Source organism: Bubalus bubalis, chromosome 8 (assembly GCF_019923935.1).
Source record: "Bubalus bubalis isolate 160015118507 breed Murrah chromosome 8, NDDB_SH_1, whole genome shotgun sequence".
Classification (NCBI taxonomy): domain Eukaryota; kingdom Metazoa; phylum Chordata; class Mammalia; order Artiodactyla; family Bovidae; genus Bubalus; species Bubalus bubalis.
In genome coordinates, this window is record NC_059164.1 from 103,535,812 (window position 1) to 103,554,835 (window position 19,024).

Below are 19,024 nucleotides of genomic sequence, written 5' to 3' on the forward strand. Positions count from 1 at the left end.
TGAAACTCTCAATTTAATATTTATCTTTCACATCACAATCAATCATTTCTATAAAAATTTTAAAGGATTTCATCAGTTCCCTCAATGCCTCCATCAATCCTTCGATATTTAATTCATTTTCTTTAGAAAAGCCTGTTCTCTTGTCATCCTTTAGACACTTACTCTCTTTTACTGTTAACTGGACTAATTTAATTCTGCTGTATCCTTATTTCCCAGTGGCTTTTCATTATCTTCAATAAATCCTTAAAATCTTTTTGTTGTTGTCAGACTAGCAATCAGTCTGCTTTATTTTTTCATAGCAATGTTGGATAATGATGAAAAGGGGCTGGAATGCAAGCTAGTATTAAACTGGGAGGGAGGAATATGTGGGTGGAGACTTATTAGGGGAGTCTGTTAATTAGTGAATATTTTCCTGTTAGGATAATTTTGGCTCCTTTACTCAACCTTATGAGGACTCACAGAAGGAATGCCTGTATAACGAGAACATTAGGCTCATTAGAGAACAACAGGCTGTCCTCTAGCATACACATGACCCCTCAGTAATTTCAGTATCCTGCTTATCTGGGTAAACAGTTTCAGATTTCTTTTTAAATATGATTACTTCCCAATGCAAACAAATTTGGTAGCTTTTTCTGTTGCTTATTACATTCAAGATTAAGGATAACCCACATTTTTTATTCTAAAGAACAAATTATAGGAGAAATGATCCTGACCCCACCACAGCTCAGATGTCAAGGGCTCCTTATTCTCTTCAGGAATTTGGTTATCAGGATGATGCAGTAGAATGAACCAGTCCTTCTGGAGTGATCCAGTGTATGTCATCTTTTTTTCTCAACCCTTCCTTCCCTTTTGTCTATATCTGGAACTAGCAAAATACAATGGGCTGGCCACCTGCTTTACTGAAGTTTATTGGAATAAAGCCTCACCTGTTTGTTTAAAATGTACTTATTATCTATGGTTGTTTTCACACTAGTGACAGAGCTCAACAGTTGTCTTTAGAGACTGCAAGATCCACAAGCCTAAAATATTTACCATCTGGCCCTTTATGAGTTTGCTGACCCTTGGTCTATACTATGGGAAATACACCTCTGCTTTGTTTTCTAAGCCTTTTATTAATACAAATGTTTTTTGATGACCTCTTAAGTTAGGTCATCACATAATAATTCCTATTTTAGGGAACTATATTGGGAATGGTTTTTGCTGTCCAGAAATTAAGGTTAAATTGAAGAAGTGACACTAAGGTTCATAATTAACTTCAAGTGTGTAACATAAACTAGAAAAGGAAAAAAGTTCAAGAGTGATCAGCCAGAAGTAGCTAAAATAATTGATTTGTATAGAGATGGAGTACAATGGTATACTCAAGAAAGTAAAGAAGGTAAATGGTAGCTTTGCACAAGAAGTACATAAAGTAATGATTAGTCCTTAAGGGTTATTTAACTCAAAGCTGAACTTTTAGAAATTTAGGTAAAGATTTCACATTGAAATATGCAAGTATATTCTTATTTTTTCTATACCTTCAAATGGGTCAAGTGGATTGATTATCTGTTAAATGAAAATAAGACTTTTACAGAAGTGTCATAAGGAAAAAACCAATGAGAATAACTCTCTACTTTGGTACCAGTTAAATATTTTATGCCAGCAGAGAAGATGACAAGGCTTTTCTGATCTGTAATTCATGAAAAGTCTGTTACTTATACTAACTGTGATAAATGAAACATGGCACTTATTTCTGATCTATATTATAAATCTATATTAAAAATACACACAAAAAGATTAAAATTAACTCAATATATTGAGAGAGGGAGTGGGAGAGAGGGGACAGAGAGAGACACAGACAGACATTAACTTCGAGAGAGAGAGAAAATTTAATTTACAAAACAGCTGACAGAACCAGATTCCCCAATTTGTGATCCAAAAAACAGCAGAAAAATAAACACACTTGAATTTTCTACATTCGAACACTGCTGGATACTTACATCAATATTGACGGGTTCTATTGTGTTTATATGCACATTTGGAGCTGATGAGGACCGGTCTCGTTGTCCAAACTGATTTCGATGATCTTCATCTGCTGGTCGGAAAGGCTGTGGAATTGGAATGGATTTTGAAGGAGATGGACTGGTGAGAATTGGGGGCCTGGAAAAGTCAAGTGATTGGAAGATAAGATTTAGAGCAACTTTCAAGAGAGAATAACATAGAAAAATGAATTACATAAAGATTTTGTTTTCATATTCTTAAATAAAACCTTAAAATAAAGGCAATGGCAGTAATGACTTTTAAAAGAATTAGTTTAAAAAACTAATATATGCTTACAACTAACACCAACAAAGCTGCTTTGCTTAAGCAGACCCTCCATGAAATATCAATGATAAGAATACTGATTTTATTCAGAAAACTCCAGAGAAATCTTCAAATGGCTAGAAATTACCTGTGGTTAATCAGCTGAAGAAACTCTTGTTCTTTAACATTATACAAAAATGTTCTAAGTACACACTGACTGAAGAATGTCTGCTAATTATTTCTACCTTTGCCATTTCTTGATAGTTGAAGTTACTAAGATGAAATTTTTATGGAAAGTATTAGGAAATCATAAATCTTTTAAAATCACACATGTGTATTTCAGGTATCTATTGCTTTATACAAGATGTATCTATTGCTTTATACAAGAGGTAAATTAAAATCTTGAACAAAAATGGCAAAAATAATTTCCAAATTCAAAAGATGATTCTCAGAGTGTTAATCTCTCATAGTTTGAAATGTTTACTATGCCCAATAATTGATACAAGACACACAGAAGAATAATATATTAAACCTTAAAGCAAATTTTCTAAAAACTGCTCTTTGATGAAACTGACAGACTGACCTATTTTGGTAGTGTAGATAAATAACAAAGTCTATGATCTCTCACTGCCCCCAAAATGAAGCTGGCATTCACAGAGCACATTAAAATTTTGAGAATAGATTGTAAACACCCATGAGAAGTCTATGTTCTTCAGAAAGAATATCCAAGGGAGCTGAGAAGTGAGTACCACTTGATTGATGAGGTGTGACTCAGTGAGCTCCGTCAGGACCAATGAATGATTCAATGCTAACAGCTTCTCTTCAGAGATTGGTTATTGTTGCACCCCATCTTATGCAAACTCTGAAACTAATCAGCAGTTATCAAGTGGTTAATAAGACAGCCAGAAAGACAGCTGAAGGAATAAAAAGACATTTTTGAGAGAGGGTTTAAAGAAGAATGAGAAGAAAATATAGTTTTGGACCAGATGAAGGTCGGAAGAGCCAAAAAAGTCAACTTGTGACAACAAGCTTCTAAATAAAATATATTACTAGACTCTGAACCATACCAACTTATGAGTTTTACTTCTTTGAAGCATCCTTTTAAAAGGGTAGGGAAAGAAATTTTAACTTTAACTGTTCATATTAACTAAATGAATCCACTTAGAACTGAAAAATAATTGCTCTACTGGTCCTTTTTATTATGATTGAAGTGAAGTGAAGTCGCTCAGTTGTGTCCGACTCTTTGCGACCCCATGGACTGTAGCCTACCAGGCTCCATCCATGAGATTTTCCAGGCAAGAATACTGGAGTGGGTTGCCATTTCCTTTTCCAGAGGATTTTCCTGACCCAGGGATTGAACCTGGGTCTCCCGCACTGCAGGCAGATGCTTTACCATCTGAGCCACCAGGGAAACAGGGTTTTATTATGATTAATTATTTTTTAGTTTGTGACAAAGCTGTCTCTGTTTTTGCTTTAGACAGCCAATAACAGCCTTTGGCAAGGGATTTTGGGAGGAGGTAAAAACAATTTTAAAATGACAGCTTTCATAAACTTTTGAAACATGCACTGGCTTTTCTAAATACTTAGAGGCTAATTTAAAGTCTCAAGGCAGTAACACAGTTTATGTCATAACTTAAAAGTAGAAAAAGCCTGAACTAACTACAACTGTAGAGGGCGGTCTAATTAATATAATTGATCTGGTGTAGTGACAGCAAGTCATTCTCGAAACTTAATAATAAATGAAGACTATACAGCAACATGTAGCACCTAAGTCAGAAATATGTATGCAAAGGACACTGGTCTTTACGTAGGAAAAACAAAAATCTGGATTAAATCTTATAAATGTTATTATCAAATCTAAAGAAAATGGATAAACTAGAAAATGAAGATAAGCTGTTTCTGTCCTTTTCTTCTCCCCCTACCCCTCTGGTCCCACCATCACTACTGTGCTTTTATCTCCTGGGCTCATTCAGATTCTGGAATTCTTTATGGTCCAGTTCAAATCCCACTTCCTTGATTAAATGTTCACTACTCTCTCTCGCTATTCTCTTTTGTAAACATTGCAATATTTATCACATAGTTTAAAATACTATATCATAAATTGTAGATTATAATTATATATTAGCTTAAAACTGTTGGCCATTATCTCCTGTGTCAATGGTTTTTTCTAAATGGAAATCATATACTTCTGTATCTGATATTAAAAATAAAGCAAGCACAAGGCAGGGACTCTAAATTATTTGTTGCTTGATTTTTTCCAAGTATGGTCCTACAACAATCTCTGTCAGTTTTAACCCTCTGTATCTGTACCAAATGTATTACAGGTGTGATGAGTTACCTGAAAAAAAAAAGTCCTTAATTTAATGACCCAAATGTCGGAAATGTTTCTAGGCAACTAAAAGTTAAAAAAAAAAAAAAATTAGCTCAAGTAGCATGTCACTGAACAGCAGGAATCAAATCATACCCAATAGAATCGGAGGGGGGTGCAGAAGGAGATGAGCCACATGGAAGGGTAGTCTCTGCTAAGGAGGCCTCCTCCTGTGGTATTGGGTGGTGTTCAAAGAACTTGGAGACAAACAGCAAACTGTGAGGCAAAAACAAAAACAAAACAAAACAAACCTAACTTGTGCAAAACCCAGAAGCTTCATACACCAGAATACATTAAAGAATTAACAAAAATTTCTGAGCTCAAATTGCATTTTCAGGAAAGACTGCTAAATTCAATTAGCTGTATTTCTGTCTGATAGCTTAGGGTAAAAAATTATACTCGACTTTCAAAGACAAGCTCAGAATCTAAAACTAATTGTTCTATATAGCAAATTTCTATATAGTAGAGAGGAAAAATTATGCTTTATGGTTAAGATATTAGAAGAAAATGTATCTATTGCTAAAAGGTTACATTATTATCATGTACTTTAAACTACTGAGTGGAACTCTCCCTAATTCCAGTGATCAAAAAATAAGACCTTAATAGCAGTAGTGACAATACACACAAAAAGATTAAAATTAACTCAATATATTGAGAAAGGGAGTGGGAGAGAGGGGAGAGAAAGAGACACAGACACTAACTTCGAGAGAAAACTTAATTTACAAAACAGCTGACAGAACCAGACTCCCCAATCTGTGGTCCAAAAATATAATAGTTAATTTAAACACTCAAAAACCATCTAAAAGTGATATCTATGGGGAGGAGATCTTATATTAATTAAAACAGAATATGAAACATAAATGAAATGTACAGCAGACCAGAATTACAATCTGAAAGAGAAGTACTGGCTACACTACTGTCTAGCCAAACCTCAAAAAATTCCCTGTAACAACTCTTCTGTAAAGCAAACATCCACAGATTCTAAGACATACTAGTTTCACATTAAGAAAAGTTAAATGTAAAGTGGCAAAAAAATTTTTTTTGATTACTTACTCTAGTTGGTCATAATTAACACACATCAGTGGAACCTCTGTACTACAACGCTGGTGAAATTTATAACCACATGTTTGACAGCGGAACCCCTGGAAAAGCAGCTTTCTACAGAAGTCACAAAATGCTAAGGTGAAAAAAGTTTTCCGTACCTGCAAATTAAAACATCATGGAGGATTCTGTAAGAATCTTTTTAGAAATCAACTTATTTACTCTTTTGTTTAAAATAACAAATTTTTACTAAGTTTGTGTTAATCACTCAGTCGTGTCCGACTCTTTGCGACCCCACGGACCATAGACTGCCAGGCTCCTCTGTCCATGGGATTCTCCAGACAATAATACTGGAGTGGGCAGTCATTCTCTTCTCCAGGTGATCTTCCCAACCCAGGGATCGAACCCAAGTCTCTTGCATTGCAGGCAGATTCTTTACCGTCTGAGCCATCAGGGAAGCCCAAGCCTATAGCACCTGGTATTCCTAGGCGGTCTTCCATCCAAGTACTAACCAGGCTCAACCCTGCTTAGCTTCCGAGATCAGATGAGCTCTGGCGCATTCAGGGTGGTATGGCTGTAGACTTACTATGTTTACATCATGAGAACCGACTTAACCATGAAGAGTTTAAAACGAAACCAGGGGGTTCAAGGTAACAGATGGACTACATGAATTTATCTCCCACCCACTATTCAATTAAACTCAGAAGTCAAGAAGATGGGAGATAAATGAAAGACTAGAAACTAATTTCAAGCTTTACTATATAAAAGTAAGAGTACAGGAGAAGGAAGTAACAGAGGTGAAAGAAAGAGTAAGAGTACACTTGAATAATTCTACAAAGGAGTTAAGAGATGCTTATTGGTGTTGACACAAGAAACAATAGCACGCTTAAAGTTACAAAGGTGTGGAACAGAGGAACCAAAAAACCTACAAAAACCAAAAACACTTCCGAGGAGGAGAGGAAAGAGGGGGAAAGGCTGTCATGTTACAGATGATCTAATTTCCAATGGAACTGGCAATCAGTAAATGATGTCTAAAACTGATAAAGAAGTTGTGATCTAAAGTTATTATTCAGTAACATGAAAAGAATCACTACAAGAGCTTAAAACAGAAACCATTAAAAGTTAAGAATGTAATTATGTTGAATTGGTTCATAGAGCTTTTCAAGTCTACTATATCCTTCTACTTTTCTATCTATTCAATTGATTTTTGAAAGTTTGATATTGAAACTCCAACTAAAAATCTTAATTTATCTACTTAAATAATTGTAATATATAGTGGAACTATATGTAACCTTGTTCTGTATTTTCCAAGTCTCCTATGTCTCCTATGTCTTTTTTCAAATTTAAAAAAGAAAGAAGAAATAAAAGTGAAAGAATGATTTCCTCTACAGAGTGGCATTATAGGCTAATAAGGGTTGGGGCAACCCCTTTGCACTATTTTAAAAACTATATACACTTGATTAAAATGTAATATACTTTGATTAAAGTGTTAAAAAAAATTACAAAAGAAAAAAACTAGTTTATAATTAAAATTATATGAAAATCAGATTAACCCTACCTAAACTTGTTAACGAACATCACTTAAAAGATGGTAAGAACTACGTTTAACAAATTATCAGTTTGTTAGAGGATCAGAACACCTCAATGTATCTGTGAACATTCCTCTATGTGATGCTTACAGGGCAACATGTAGGAACTCCATGTCAGAAGGCAAACGTGTCACATAAACAGAACTGTGCTAGGGAGGTTCTATCTTGGTAATGGATAAAACCAGAAACTGTTTACAACTGTTTGGTTTGTGTATGTAATAAGCAGAAAACATAAGAAGGATAAGTAAATGACAAATGTTAACAACGGCTATTTAGGAGTGATGAGAGCAGAGGTGACTATTTTGTCCTTTGTTTTTTGCTGTATATTCTCAAGTTTTCAGACAACATTAATCACACACAATAATAAGAAAAATACATTGTGATTCAGGATACAGTTGTATTCTTATAATATTACTCTATATATAATGCACATCAGAATTTCTAATCCATTCTATTACATATAAATGCTTTTCATGATCCATTAAATTGATTTCAATACTCACTTTATAAACCTCTTCAATAAATACATATTTAACAGGATAAAATGTTATTAAAAGAAATGTTTCATAGAAAATGGTACCTTGGCATATCATCCATTCTGGCTTTTTGAGAATATTTAGACAAACTATTTAGATAATTTTAAGAGTAGCTCTTGCTTTCTTCACATTCTGGCTATGGATCAAGTTACAGAAGATACAAAAAGGCAACTAACTGTTTTTAGCTTTGTTCCTTTTCCATTTGTCTCTGGATATACAAGCAGTAAGAAAAAGCTTATTTAATATTTATGTGGCTATTATTTACTAAAGCAAGCATCTTTTTGTACTTGAGCATAATCTCTGGAAATTAGAGCACAGAAAAAAATAAATCGTATTCATAGGAATCACCATTTTATAGTCATCTTATCTTTTTTGCTACATACTCATACTTTCAATTGCCTAATAATCTGTTTCATGAAGCCCTAATTTCTCTTCCTTCTTTAATCTAGTCAATTGCAGTCTTTCTTCCTGTCACTGACATACTTGAAAACTATGCATAACTGATTGTTTCTGTATGTAAAGGAAGTGGAAGAAAAGGAGAAGGAAGGGAGAAAGGAGGGAAGCAGAAAGGAGAAAATATGGATATGCATTTGAGCATAAACTGAGTGACATATACCTCTGTATGTACACCTTTGTTTATAAGCAGCTACAGGAAGATATATCTTTTCTTTTGGGCCACAACTTGATGCTTATTTTGGAATTTGAGACATGAATGGTAAACTCATGTGGGCCATAGAACAGGCAGTTTGCATGCATTGATTTGTAAGGTGTGGGGCTGTCTGAGGTTAGCATCTATGTAAGATGGGAAGGTCTGGACCCATGGCATCTGTTTCTAATCTTGCTTCTCTACCTTTCCTGCCTCCTCCACCCCATCCATTCCCAAGGATTCCTGGGATATAAGTAAATGCTGAAGGAATCGCCTTTGTAACAGACTATGAAACCAGGGGGCATAAGCAGCCTTCCTCCCATAGCCAAGGAAATTCAGCACACAAAGGCAGAGAGAGGAATTCTTTCCCTTTCTAAGCAGAACACAGGCTTACTCTTGTTTCTATATGACGCTAAGAGCAATTGTTCAAAACCACAAATCTAACTAATCACACTGCTCCCTTGCCTATAATAGTCATTAAATTTCCAATGATTTTAGGGAAAAGTCCAAATCTTCAACAGAGCATACAAGGACTCACATGAGCTTATTCCACCGGTATATATGCTACACTGTAACATCCACCTCTCCAAGTATGTAGCCTCCATTCTAAACTCTCAAATCTGAAAGGGTAACATGCTTTCTTGCTGTTCCCTTTGTCTAGCGCAGTCTTCCTTTCACTCATCTTTCCTCATCCACCAGGTCTTAGGTTTGATAATTCTTCCTTTGGGAAAATTTCCTGACTCCTCAAAAGCCAGGTTAGAAATCTCTATTCTGTGTACTTCAATGGAGAAGGAAATGGCAACCCACTTCAGTATTCTTGCCAGGAGAATTCCATGGACAGAGGGGCCAGTCCATGGGGTTGCAAAGAGTTGGACACAACTAAGCAACTAACACACACACACACAGCACTTTAAACATATACAGTAATTAAGAGTCTTTATGAAAATTCTTAAATTAAAACATTTATTCTAGGAATCTCTATTCTGTGTATCTATAGCACTTTCAGTTCAGTTCAGTCGCTCAGTCGTGTCCGACTCTTTGCAACCCCATGAATCGCAGCACGCCAGGCCTCCCTGTCTATCACCAATTCCCGGAGTTCACTCAAACTCACGTCCATCGAGTCAGTGATGCCATCCAGCCATCTCATCCTCTGTCGTCTCCTTCTCCTCCTGCCCCCAATCCCTCCCAGCATCAGAGTCTTTTCCAATGAGTCAACTCTTCGCATGAGGTGGCCAAAGTACTGGAGTTTCAGCTTCAGGATCATTCCTTCCAAAGAACACCCAGGGCTGATGTCCTTCAGAATGGACTGGTTGGATCTCCTTGCAGTCCAAGGGACTCTCAAGAGTCTTCTCCAACACCACAGTTCAAAAGCATCAATTCTTCGGGGCTCAGCTTTCTTCACAGTCCAATTCTCACGTCCATACATGGCCACTGGAAAAACCACAGCCTTGACTAGACAGACCTTTGTTGGCAAAGTAATGTCTCTGCTTTTGAATATGCTATCTAGGTTGGTCATAACTTTCCTTCCAAGGAGTAAGCGTCTTTTAATTTTATGGCTGCAGTCACCATCTGCAGTGATTTTGGAGCCCCCCAAAATAGAGTCTGACACTGTTTCCACTGTTTCCCCATTTATTTCCCATGAAGTGATGGGACTAGATGCCCTTGATCTTAGTTTTCTGAATGTTGAGCTTTAAGCCAACTTTTTCACTCTCCTCTTTCACTTTCATCAAGAGGCTTTTTAGTTCCTCTTCACTTTCTGCCATAAGGGTGGTGTCATCTGCATATCTGAGGTTATTGATATTTCTCCTGGCAATCTTGATTCCAGCTTGTGCTTCTTCCAGTACAGCATTTCTCATGATGTACTCTGCATAGAAGTTAAATGAGCAGGGTGACAATATACAGCCTTGACGTACTCCTTTTCCTATTTGGAACCAGTCTGTTGTTCCATGTCCAGTTCTAACCGTTGCTTCCTGACCTGGATATAGGTTTCTCAAGAGGCAGGTCAGGTGGTCTGGTATTCCGATCCCTTTCAGAATTTTCCACAGTTTATTGTGATCCACACAGTCAAAGGCTTTGGCATAGTCAATAAGGCAGAAATAGATGTTTTTCTGGAACTCTCTCGCTTTTTCAATGATCCAACGGATGTTGGCACTTTAAATGTATACAGTAATTAAGAGTGTTAATGAAAATTCTTAATTAAAACAATTAGTCACTCAGTTGTGTCTCACTCTTTTGTGACTCCACGGACTGTAGCCCGCCAGGCTCCTCTGTCCATGGGATTTCCCATGCAATAATACTGGAGTGGGTTGCCATTTCCTTCATCAGGGGATCTTCTCAACCCAGGGATCTAACCTGTGTTTCCTGTGTTGCAGGAGAATTCTTTACTGCTGAGCTACTGGGGAAGCCCTAAGGCAGGGATCCTGTTTTCTTCTTCACTGTTATATCCCCAGACCAGACAAAATATTGGCAAACAAAAAGATCTGAACAAATATTTACTGGCATGTCTCCAACTGTATTGTGGAGATTCCCATACCCTGCAACTCACCTGCAGCTTGCTTTCATTGTCCTCTTGTGGCAAGGACTTGCCTGAGGCACTACTTCAAGGTTACTAACTTAGGTCTTCCTTTACCTTCTCAGATCCAAATTTAATTAAGAAGAATAACTAAGAAAAAGAGTAGTCATCACTATGAAATGTAAACTCAACTATTTTTTTTAATTCCTAAAAACTGAAATAAAAATTCTTAAGATTTATCTTCTCAAAATTCTACAAGTTAAAAACAAAATCAATACTAGCAAATGCCTTATCTCATGATAATAAAATTATATGCTTCATGGTAAATCTGACTGACATCAGGTATATTTAACACTTGTCCAAAAGATGCCTGATCTATTGAAGCACAAACCCGACTTCATTATTCACCACTAATGGAGCCCCCAAAACACTAACCCCCTGGGAAACCAGAAGAACCCAGCTGTTCTAATCACAAAGGCACAAGGGAAAACACTTGATGCCGAAAGGGAAGCAATTACTATCCATTTAGAAAAATAAACTACAGTTCAAATTTCATACACAGAAAAGTAAGAAATGCACTCCTGCCTTATAGATCATTCTAATCTTGGCTGCTGCCTACTCGTTCAGAGAACAGGTTCTCAAGCTCTGGGAACTGTACCCTTATCTCCAAGTAGAGAAGTTCCATTGTTCCAGGCCTCAGGCTGGAGACGCTTAGCTTAGGCTAGATTCTGGCAAATGCAAAAACCAGATAAAGGGAGAAGTATGGAAGGAGAGCTTTAACATCTGTCTTTCTTCAGTCCTCAAGTAAAGCTATTCCACTTCCATTACCCTATCTTTCAGAAACATTTACACAAGTGTGTCAAGGTGTATGCAGAATCTATTTACCATGTTTAGAATGGATTTTTTTAAAAAACTTAAATGTAAAAGAGGAATGGTTAAATACACTGAATGTATATTCTTATGGACTACTATGTAATCATTATAAAGCTAGGTGTAATGACATGGAAAGATACCTATGATGCTGTGCTTAACACTTTTTTAAAAAAGAGGATCATACAAAATATAATTCCATTTTTAGTTTTTTTTAAAAAGGAAAGAAATGGAAAATAATGAAGGAAAATGAAGGAAGTAAAAAAGAAAGAATATTTTGGGCCTGCAGATATAAGAACACACATTTTATATACAGAAAGACTTTGGAAGACCACACAATAATCAATTATTAATAACAACTATTTACCTCTGGTAGGGTACTTCCAAGTTTTTACTTGATATACTTTCATACCATTCAAATTTTTTAAATGACTATCTATTACTTTTTAAAATTAAAGACAAAGTATAATGATTAAAAAAAACCTGTTTAATATGTGGTGCTTTTTTTCCCTTTAAAGAATAAAATTGATTTTCAACTTAGGTAAAAAAACAATGCCAAAATTATTCATCTCATACTTCATTCTTTAAATAAAAACTCAAAGAACTTAACGATTTTTGACATTAAAATATAAAAAGTACATACAAAGTTGTGTGTTGTAAGTGGAACATTCTCCAACACTTCTACATGCAACTCCTCTCCAGTAAGCCAGGAAATATCAGTGTCCCAGCCAATTGGTTTCTTCTCCCTGAAAAGCGCAGACACAGCCTTTCTTGGTTATCATACCTAAAAAGCTTCATATACCTCATGCTGAAGATATGAAAATTGGTTATTGAGGGGCTAGTAATGGTGAGGGAGTTTTGGCTCCCTAGTCTTCCATCGTTAGAAATTTAAATGGCAATAAATTAATTTTTAAGTTTACCCCAAATAAATGTATCACTCTTGGACAAACAGCAGGGTAAAGAGATGTACTCTTTTCTTCAAGTCAGCTCCAGAAAAGACCTACAACAGCAGAAAATGGATTGTTCCTGGGGTCCAAAAAAAAAACAAAAAACAAAAAAAAAAATCACAGGTATGGATTTACCTATCCATTCAAAGAAAAAGAGTACTCAAGGGACAATATGCCCCCAAAAAGGAGATCTCTTTTTTTTTCTTTTCCAGATGGGATTCAAAATTGGGAGTGGCAGGGGTGGGGTCATGGCATAATTTCATGCTTTCTGAAAAATAATTCAATATAAAATGTTAATTTTGTTAAGTCTTTGGTGAAACTATGAGTTTATATTAAAAATAGGAGTGGGAAAGAGTCCATTATTCAAATAAGAAACAGAGAAAATGGTTCAAAATTTTAAGAATCTCAAACTCCATATAAAGTCATTTTATCAGAATAATAAACACCATCATTACACAAAATTATCTAATGTTCACTCCTCAAAGGGCATACCAGACTTGTTTAGGCTAATAAACTTAGTTTTGTTTTTTTTTTTCTGAGGTTGATTTTCAATACCCTAGGTTTGGGTAAAGATCTTACAGAAAACCTCAAAATTTAGTATCTGATGTATTTTCCCCTTTTTAAACAAAGTTTCACATCACATACAAACCATACCCATCCTGAATTCTGTAAACAGCACAGCACTCTGGGATTAGACCTCTCATCATCAGTGCCTTCTTCAGGCTGTCCCGGACTGTGACTCCACACCGTGCAGGTACCTAGGGTATCATAAAGTCAGGGTATGAGGTAGAAGAAGTAAATTATATATTTTTTCACATCACTGAAAAAAAAAACCCAAAACCCAGTAATTTACCTTTATAACATTTTGAAAATGTCATATGGATTACTATGTGAGAAAATTATTTCTAGGGCTAACTTAATATTAATGGAAAATTATGACTCAAGCATCTATTACTCACCAACTTAAGGCAAAATTAATTTTTGGTTTTTTATTAAAATTACAAAATATCTTAAACACATAAAAGAAAAGAAAATACAACAGATCACTAAGTGCTCTCTGCTGAGAAATAATAAATGTCAACATTTAAAGCAAAATCAACTTTGATCCAACGTTGTTCAAAGCTGAAAACGGTCAATTATCATGGTCCTTAAGAGATCGCTTACTGATCCTAAACATAGAAGAGAACACTTGTCTTAATGTATTCAGGTGATATTTGTTGTGTAGTTGTTTAGCATTCCTATTTCCTCTGGGAACCCACCTTTCCCTAAAAACCACCTGGTACTTGAGAAGTTATGAATCCAGGGTCACTACTCTTCTGGCTGCACATAAGCTGGCTAATCAGTTTCCCATATCCCAGATCCAGGGCTAGATATATGACCTGAACAGTACTACAGTTCTTCCTTTAACTGACAGATAGACTCTGGTTGACAGAAGTTTCTTTCCTACTGTAAAGTTCCAAGAAGACAGAAATATGGAATCCCTAATGGTTATCTTTCCTAGTACACTGAGAAAATCTGGCTACCGAATGAAGCTAACTTACGGAGAAGTAGAGATGACATTAGGAGCTGAGAGAGAAGAGGCATCGAAAAGAGAGAGAAAAAGAATCTTCCTATATATTTGAAGTTATCTCTACCTTGGTCTTTTCTGCCAGTGACTCATCTCCCTTCTTATTAATTTGAATAGTTTAAAACTGAGAAAGAACTGACAAACACAGTGTAGATAGACTAAGGTGAAGCAATGGGAGTTCAGGTTGCTTGGTTTTTATGCGGAGAGGGGAGTGGAGGGTGACAGACAAGATGTGTTAGTTAATAACAAAATTAAAGGTTTCTTTCTTTTAAATCACTAAGTGAAAGTGAAGTCGCTCAGTTGTGTCCAACTCTCAGCGACCCCATGGACTGCAACCCACCAGGTTCTGCTGTCCCTGAGATTCTCCAGGCAAGTTTAAATCACTAAGGTATTTAGCAAACCAGAAGTTTCTAAAGAAATTGGGACTCTTATGCCAGAGGTGAATTGAGTGAAAGTGAATATAAGACAGCTGAATTTAAACAGTATGTCAATGGGGAACAATCCATAAAGCCAAATTAGAACCTAAGATTAGAAAAACAAGAGACAGATTTTAGCTCAATATAACTGTTAAAAACTATCCAGCAAGGGAAAAGTTTGAGGGAGTAGGTTCATCACTGAAAGTATTCAAGAGACTAGATTTGTACAAATACTAGATTCTGTATTTGCAAACTTGCTTATTCGTTAAAATTTATTTGTAACCCCCAAATCAATACTTGCAGTGCTTTTGCAGGCATGCACAGAAGACTGAAAAATTTGACCCTTCCCAGCAGAGGTTCAGAGAAGGCAATGGCACCCCACTCCAGTACTCTTGCCTGGAAAATCCCATGGACGGAGGAGCCTGGTGGGCTGCAGTCCATGGGGTCGCTAAGAGTCAGACACAACTGAGCGACTTCACTTTCACGCATTGGAGAAGGAAATGGAAACCCACTCCAGTGTTCTTGCCTGGAGGCTCCCAGGGACAGGGGAGCCTGGTGGGCTGGCATCCATGGGGTCGCAGAGTCAGACACGACTGAAGCGACTTAGCAGCAGCAGCAGCAGCTGAGGTTAATCAAGGTAACATGCCTTCTATTCCTAGCTCTCATACTGTAAACAAGTACCCTATGCCAGGTGACTTTTAAGCTAATGGACCCCAGTCTGCTGTGAAGAAATAAACAATCCAGGGGCCAATATACAGAGGCCATCTTTGGCTCATTTATAATAGTAATCCTGCACTTGTCCTAGGAGCAGTTTTTCAGTATTCACTAATTCAGTGTTTGCAGGAAATATACAGAACATAACTACTGCCAATAGTGAGAACTGTCCATATCTTCCAGAAATAATGAACAGAAGGGAAAGCTGACTTTTCCCCTCTGCTATTCGTATTCTGCCTACTTAGGTGGCAACCCTATCTTTAGTTTTAAACCCCATCCAATCTATCCTGTTATCAGTGAAATCTTTTTTAAAAAAGGTATCCTTAATGTGTGTGTTTGCCAAATACTTCTGAGAACCTGATGAAAGCCTTAGAATAATCTCTTTGAAACATAAAAGTTCAAGCCCATCTATGGACTGCTGAGGAGTCCACTGAACTCAGAATTTCATTCTGTGATATAATCTTACATTAGTGTTCTCAAATTTTTCCATTTAATTATAGGGTGAAATCCAAATTCCTTAATACAGCATACAAAGTCATTAATGGACTGGGGCTATCCACCCTTCAGTTTCTTTGCTAATTTCTCTCATGCACTCCTGTAATGCCGTCTTCTAATATAGCTAAGCTCCCTTATGCTTCTCTGAACAGGTTGATTCCAAGGTGTATATATGTTTCATCAGTAGGCAAAATTTTGGTTTCCCACTCTTATCACCAAGGGAAAGTCATCAATCTGTCCTTCATCCACTTCAATAGGCTGATTTTTGTTTCTTCATGATACTACCTGTTCAACAGACTGACAGACCAATGGAATGAAACAGAAAAACCAAAAGTAGACTCTTCATTCAACACATAAATAAAATCAAAATAAAGGCAGCATCTGTAATAGGGTAAAGATGAACTTTTAACTAATTGATGCTGAGACAACTGGAACCAATCTAGGAAAAGAAAGTTCATCCATACTTCATACAGTATCATAGGGTAAACTCCAAGTGGATCAGATTTAAATGTTGAAGGAAGGAGGGGACAAACCATAAAAGAACTAAAAAAAACATGGCTCCCTTACCATCTCAAGAGAAGAAGGCCTATAAAATTATGATGCAAAATCTGGAAGCCATAAAAGAAAACACTCACACAACACACTACAGTCAGCCCTCCATGTCTGTTGGTGCCACATTCATGGATTCAACCAACCGAGGATGAAAAATATTTAGAAAAAAACCCAGAAAGTTCCAAGAAAGTAAACCTTAAATTTGCCTACTATAAGTAATCTGGAGATGATTTAAAGTATACAGGAGGATGTGCATAGGTTATATGCAAATATTAATACTATGCCACTTTATGTAAGGGACTTGGGCATCTAAGGATTTTATCCTTATATAGTCATCCCCCAATATTTGTAGGGGATGTGTTATGGGGTCCTGGAACAAATCCCCTACAAATACTGGGAGAATGACTATATAAGCAAAGTCAAAAGACAAATACAAACTGGGAAAAATATTTGCTACTTATGTGACAGGAAAATAAATTTCCTGATACATAAGGAGCTCCTGAAAAATTGAGATTAAGACCAATCCAACAGAAAAATGGGCAAAAGAAAGAGAGTTCAGGAAAACAAATTATAAATGGGATTTAAAATTAAGAAAAAGTGTTCAACCTCAGAGAAAAGCAAACTTAAACTTGCCAAAATATTTTTTCACTTATCAAATTGGCAAAAATACAAAAGTCTAACAACATATTCTGTTGGTGAGGCTATGGTAAACAGGCATCTCATACAGTGCTGGCCAGTTCAGTTCAGTTGCTCAGTCATGTCCAACTCTTTGCAACCCCATGGACTGCAGCATGTCAGGCTTCCCTGTCCATCACCAACTCCCAGAGTTTACTCAAACTCATGTTGGTTGAGTCGGTGATGCCATCCAACTTCTCATCCTGCCTTCAATCGTTCCCAGCATCATGGTTTTTTCAAATGAGTCAGTTCTTCTCATCAGGTAGCCAAAGTATTGGAGTTTCACCATCAGTCCTTCCAATGAATATTCAGGACTGATTTTGTTTAGGATGGACTGGTTGGATCTCCTTGCAGTCCAAGGGACTCTCAAGAGTCTTCTCCAACACCACAGTTCAAAAGCAACAATTCTTCGGTGCTCAGCTGTCTTTACAGTCCAACTCTCACATCCATACATGACTACTGGAAAAACCATAGCGTTGACAAGACAGACCTTTGCTGGCAAAGTAATGTCTCTGCTTTTTAATATGCTGTCTAGGTTGGTCATAACTTTTCTTCCAAGGAGTAAGCATCTTTTTATTTCATGGCTGCAGTCACCATCTGCAGAGATTTGGGAGCCCCCCAAAATAGTCTGCCACTGTTTCCATGGTTTCCCCATCTATTTGCCATGAAGTGATGGGACCAGATGCCATGATCTTAGTTTTCTGAATTTTGTAGTGCTGGTAGCAGTGCAAAATTAAGCAAAATCTATGAAGCAAAATTTTAAAGTATCTTATCAAAATTACAAATGTATATTTCTCTTTGATCCAGGAAGCCTGCTTTTCAGTTCAGTTCACTCGCTCAGTCATGTCCGACTCTTTGCAACCCCATGAGTTGCAGGACGCCAGGCCTCCCTGTCCATCACCAACTCCCGGAGTTCACTCAAACTCATGTCCATCAAGTCGATGATGCCATCCAGCCATCTCATCCTCTGTTGTCCCCTTCTCCTCCTGCCCCCAATTCCTCCCAGCATCAGAATCTTTCCCAATGAGTCAACTCTTCGCATGAGGTGGCCAAAGTACTACTTTCACCTTTAGCATCATTCCTTCCAGAGAACACCCAGGACTGATCTCCTTTAGAATGGACTGGTTGGATCTCCTTGCAGTCTTTAGTATATCATAATATAACTGGCAACTATAGTACATCTGTACAATAGAATCTATAGCTATATGGCTGGCTCACATAAACATTAAAAGCAAAACATTAAACATTAAAAACAAAGCAAAACATTAAAAGCAAAATACAGAATGACATATACAATACGATGCCTTGTATGGAGAGGAGCAGCACACACCCCTGCCCCCCTGTCCCAAATAAAAAGTTAGCTAAAAGGCTCAGGGGAACCTGGGTGTATAGGGAGAGGGGCAGAAACAAGATTTCTTGATACAAATACCACATAAAAGAATTATCTATTCACAAAGGAAAACGGGTGGGCTCCCCAGGTGGCTCTGTGGTAAACAATTTTCCTGTCCATGCAGGAGATGTGGGTTTGATCCCAGGGTTGGGAAGATCTTCTGGAGGAAATGGCATCCCACTCCAGTATTTTTGCCTAGAAAATCCATGGACGGTGGAGCCTGGCGGGCTATAGTCCACGGTGTTGCAAGAGTCTGACACAACTTAGTGACTAAACAACAAAGGTAAAGGTGTAGGGGAGCACTGTTTCAATTTTTATAGATGGAAAGACTAAAAAGGTATTTTCAGAAGAACCAAGTTAATGCCTCTTTTCCAAATTCCAAAATTAAGTGTCCTTGCTTGATCTAAGGCCATGATCTTAGTTAAA

General features: G+C 36.9%; 1 protein-coding gene and 1 pseudogene across 9 annotated transcripts in view; both read right to left on the minus strand.

The window, feature by feature from the left end:
* The window catches only part of BRAF (B-Raf proto-oncogene, serine/threonine kinase), a 165,952-nt gene that overhangs the window by 60,790 nt on the left and 86,138 nt on the right, over window positions 1–19,024 (minus strand). For 8 of the 9 annotated variants that reach the window (XM_044946961.1, XM_044946962.1, XM_044946955.1 and 5 more), the window contains 5 exons: window positions 13,444–13,547; window positions 12,486–12,588; window positions 5,702–5,850; window positions 4,745–4,864; window positions 1,977–2,136 (listed from right to left, as the gene is read on the minus strand). In XM_044946961.1, coding sequence (XP_044802896.1) covers window positions 1,977–2,136; window positions 4,745–4,864; window positions 5,702–5,850; window positions 12,486–12,588; window positions 13,444–13,547 — 636 coding nt within the window. The remainder of the gene's footprint in view (window positions 1–1,976; window positions 2,137–4,744; window positions 4,865–5,701; window positions 5,851–12,485; window positions 12,589–13,443; window positions 13,548–19,024) is intronic. The other variant, XM_044946957.1, reaches the window with a different exon arrangement.
* LOC112586704 lies at window positions 6,153–6,271 on the minus strand (annotated as a pseudogene).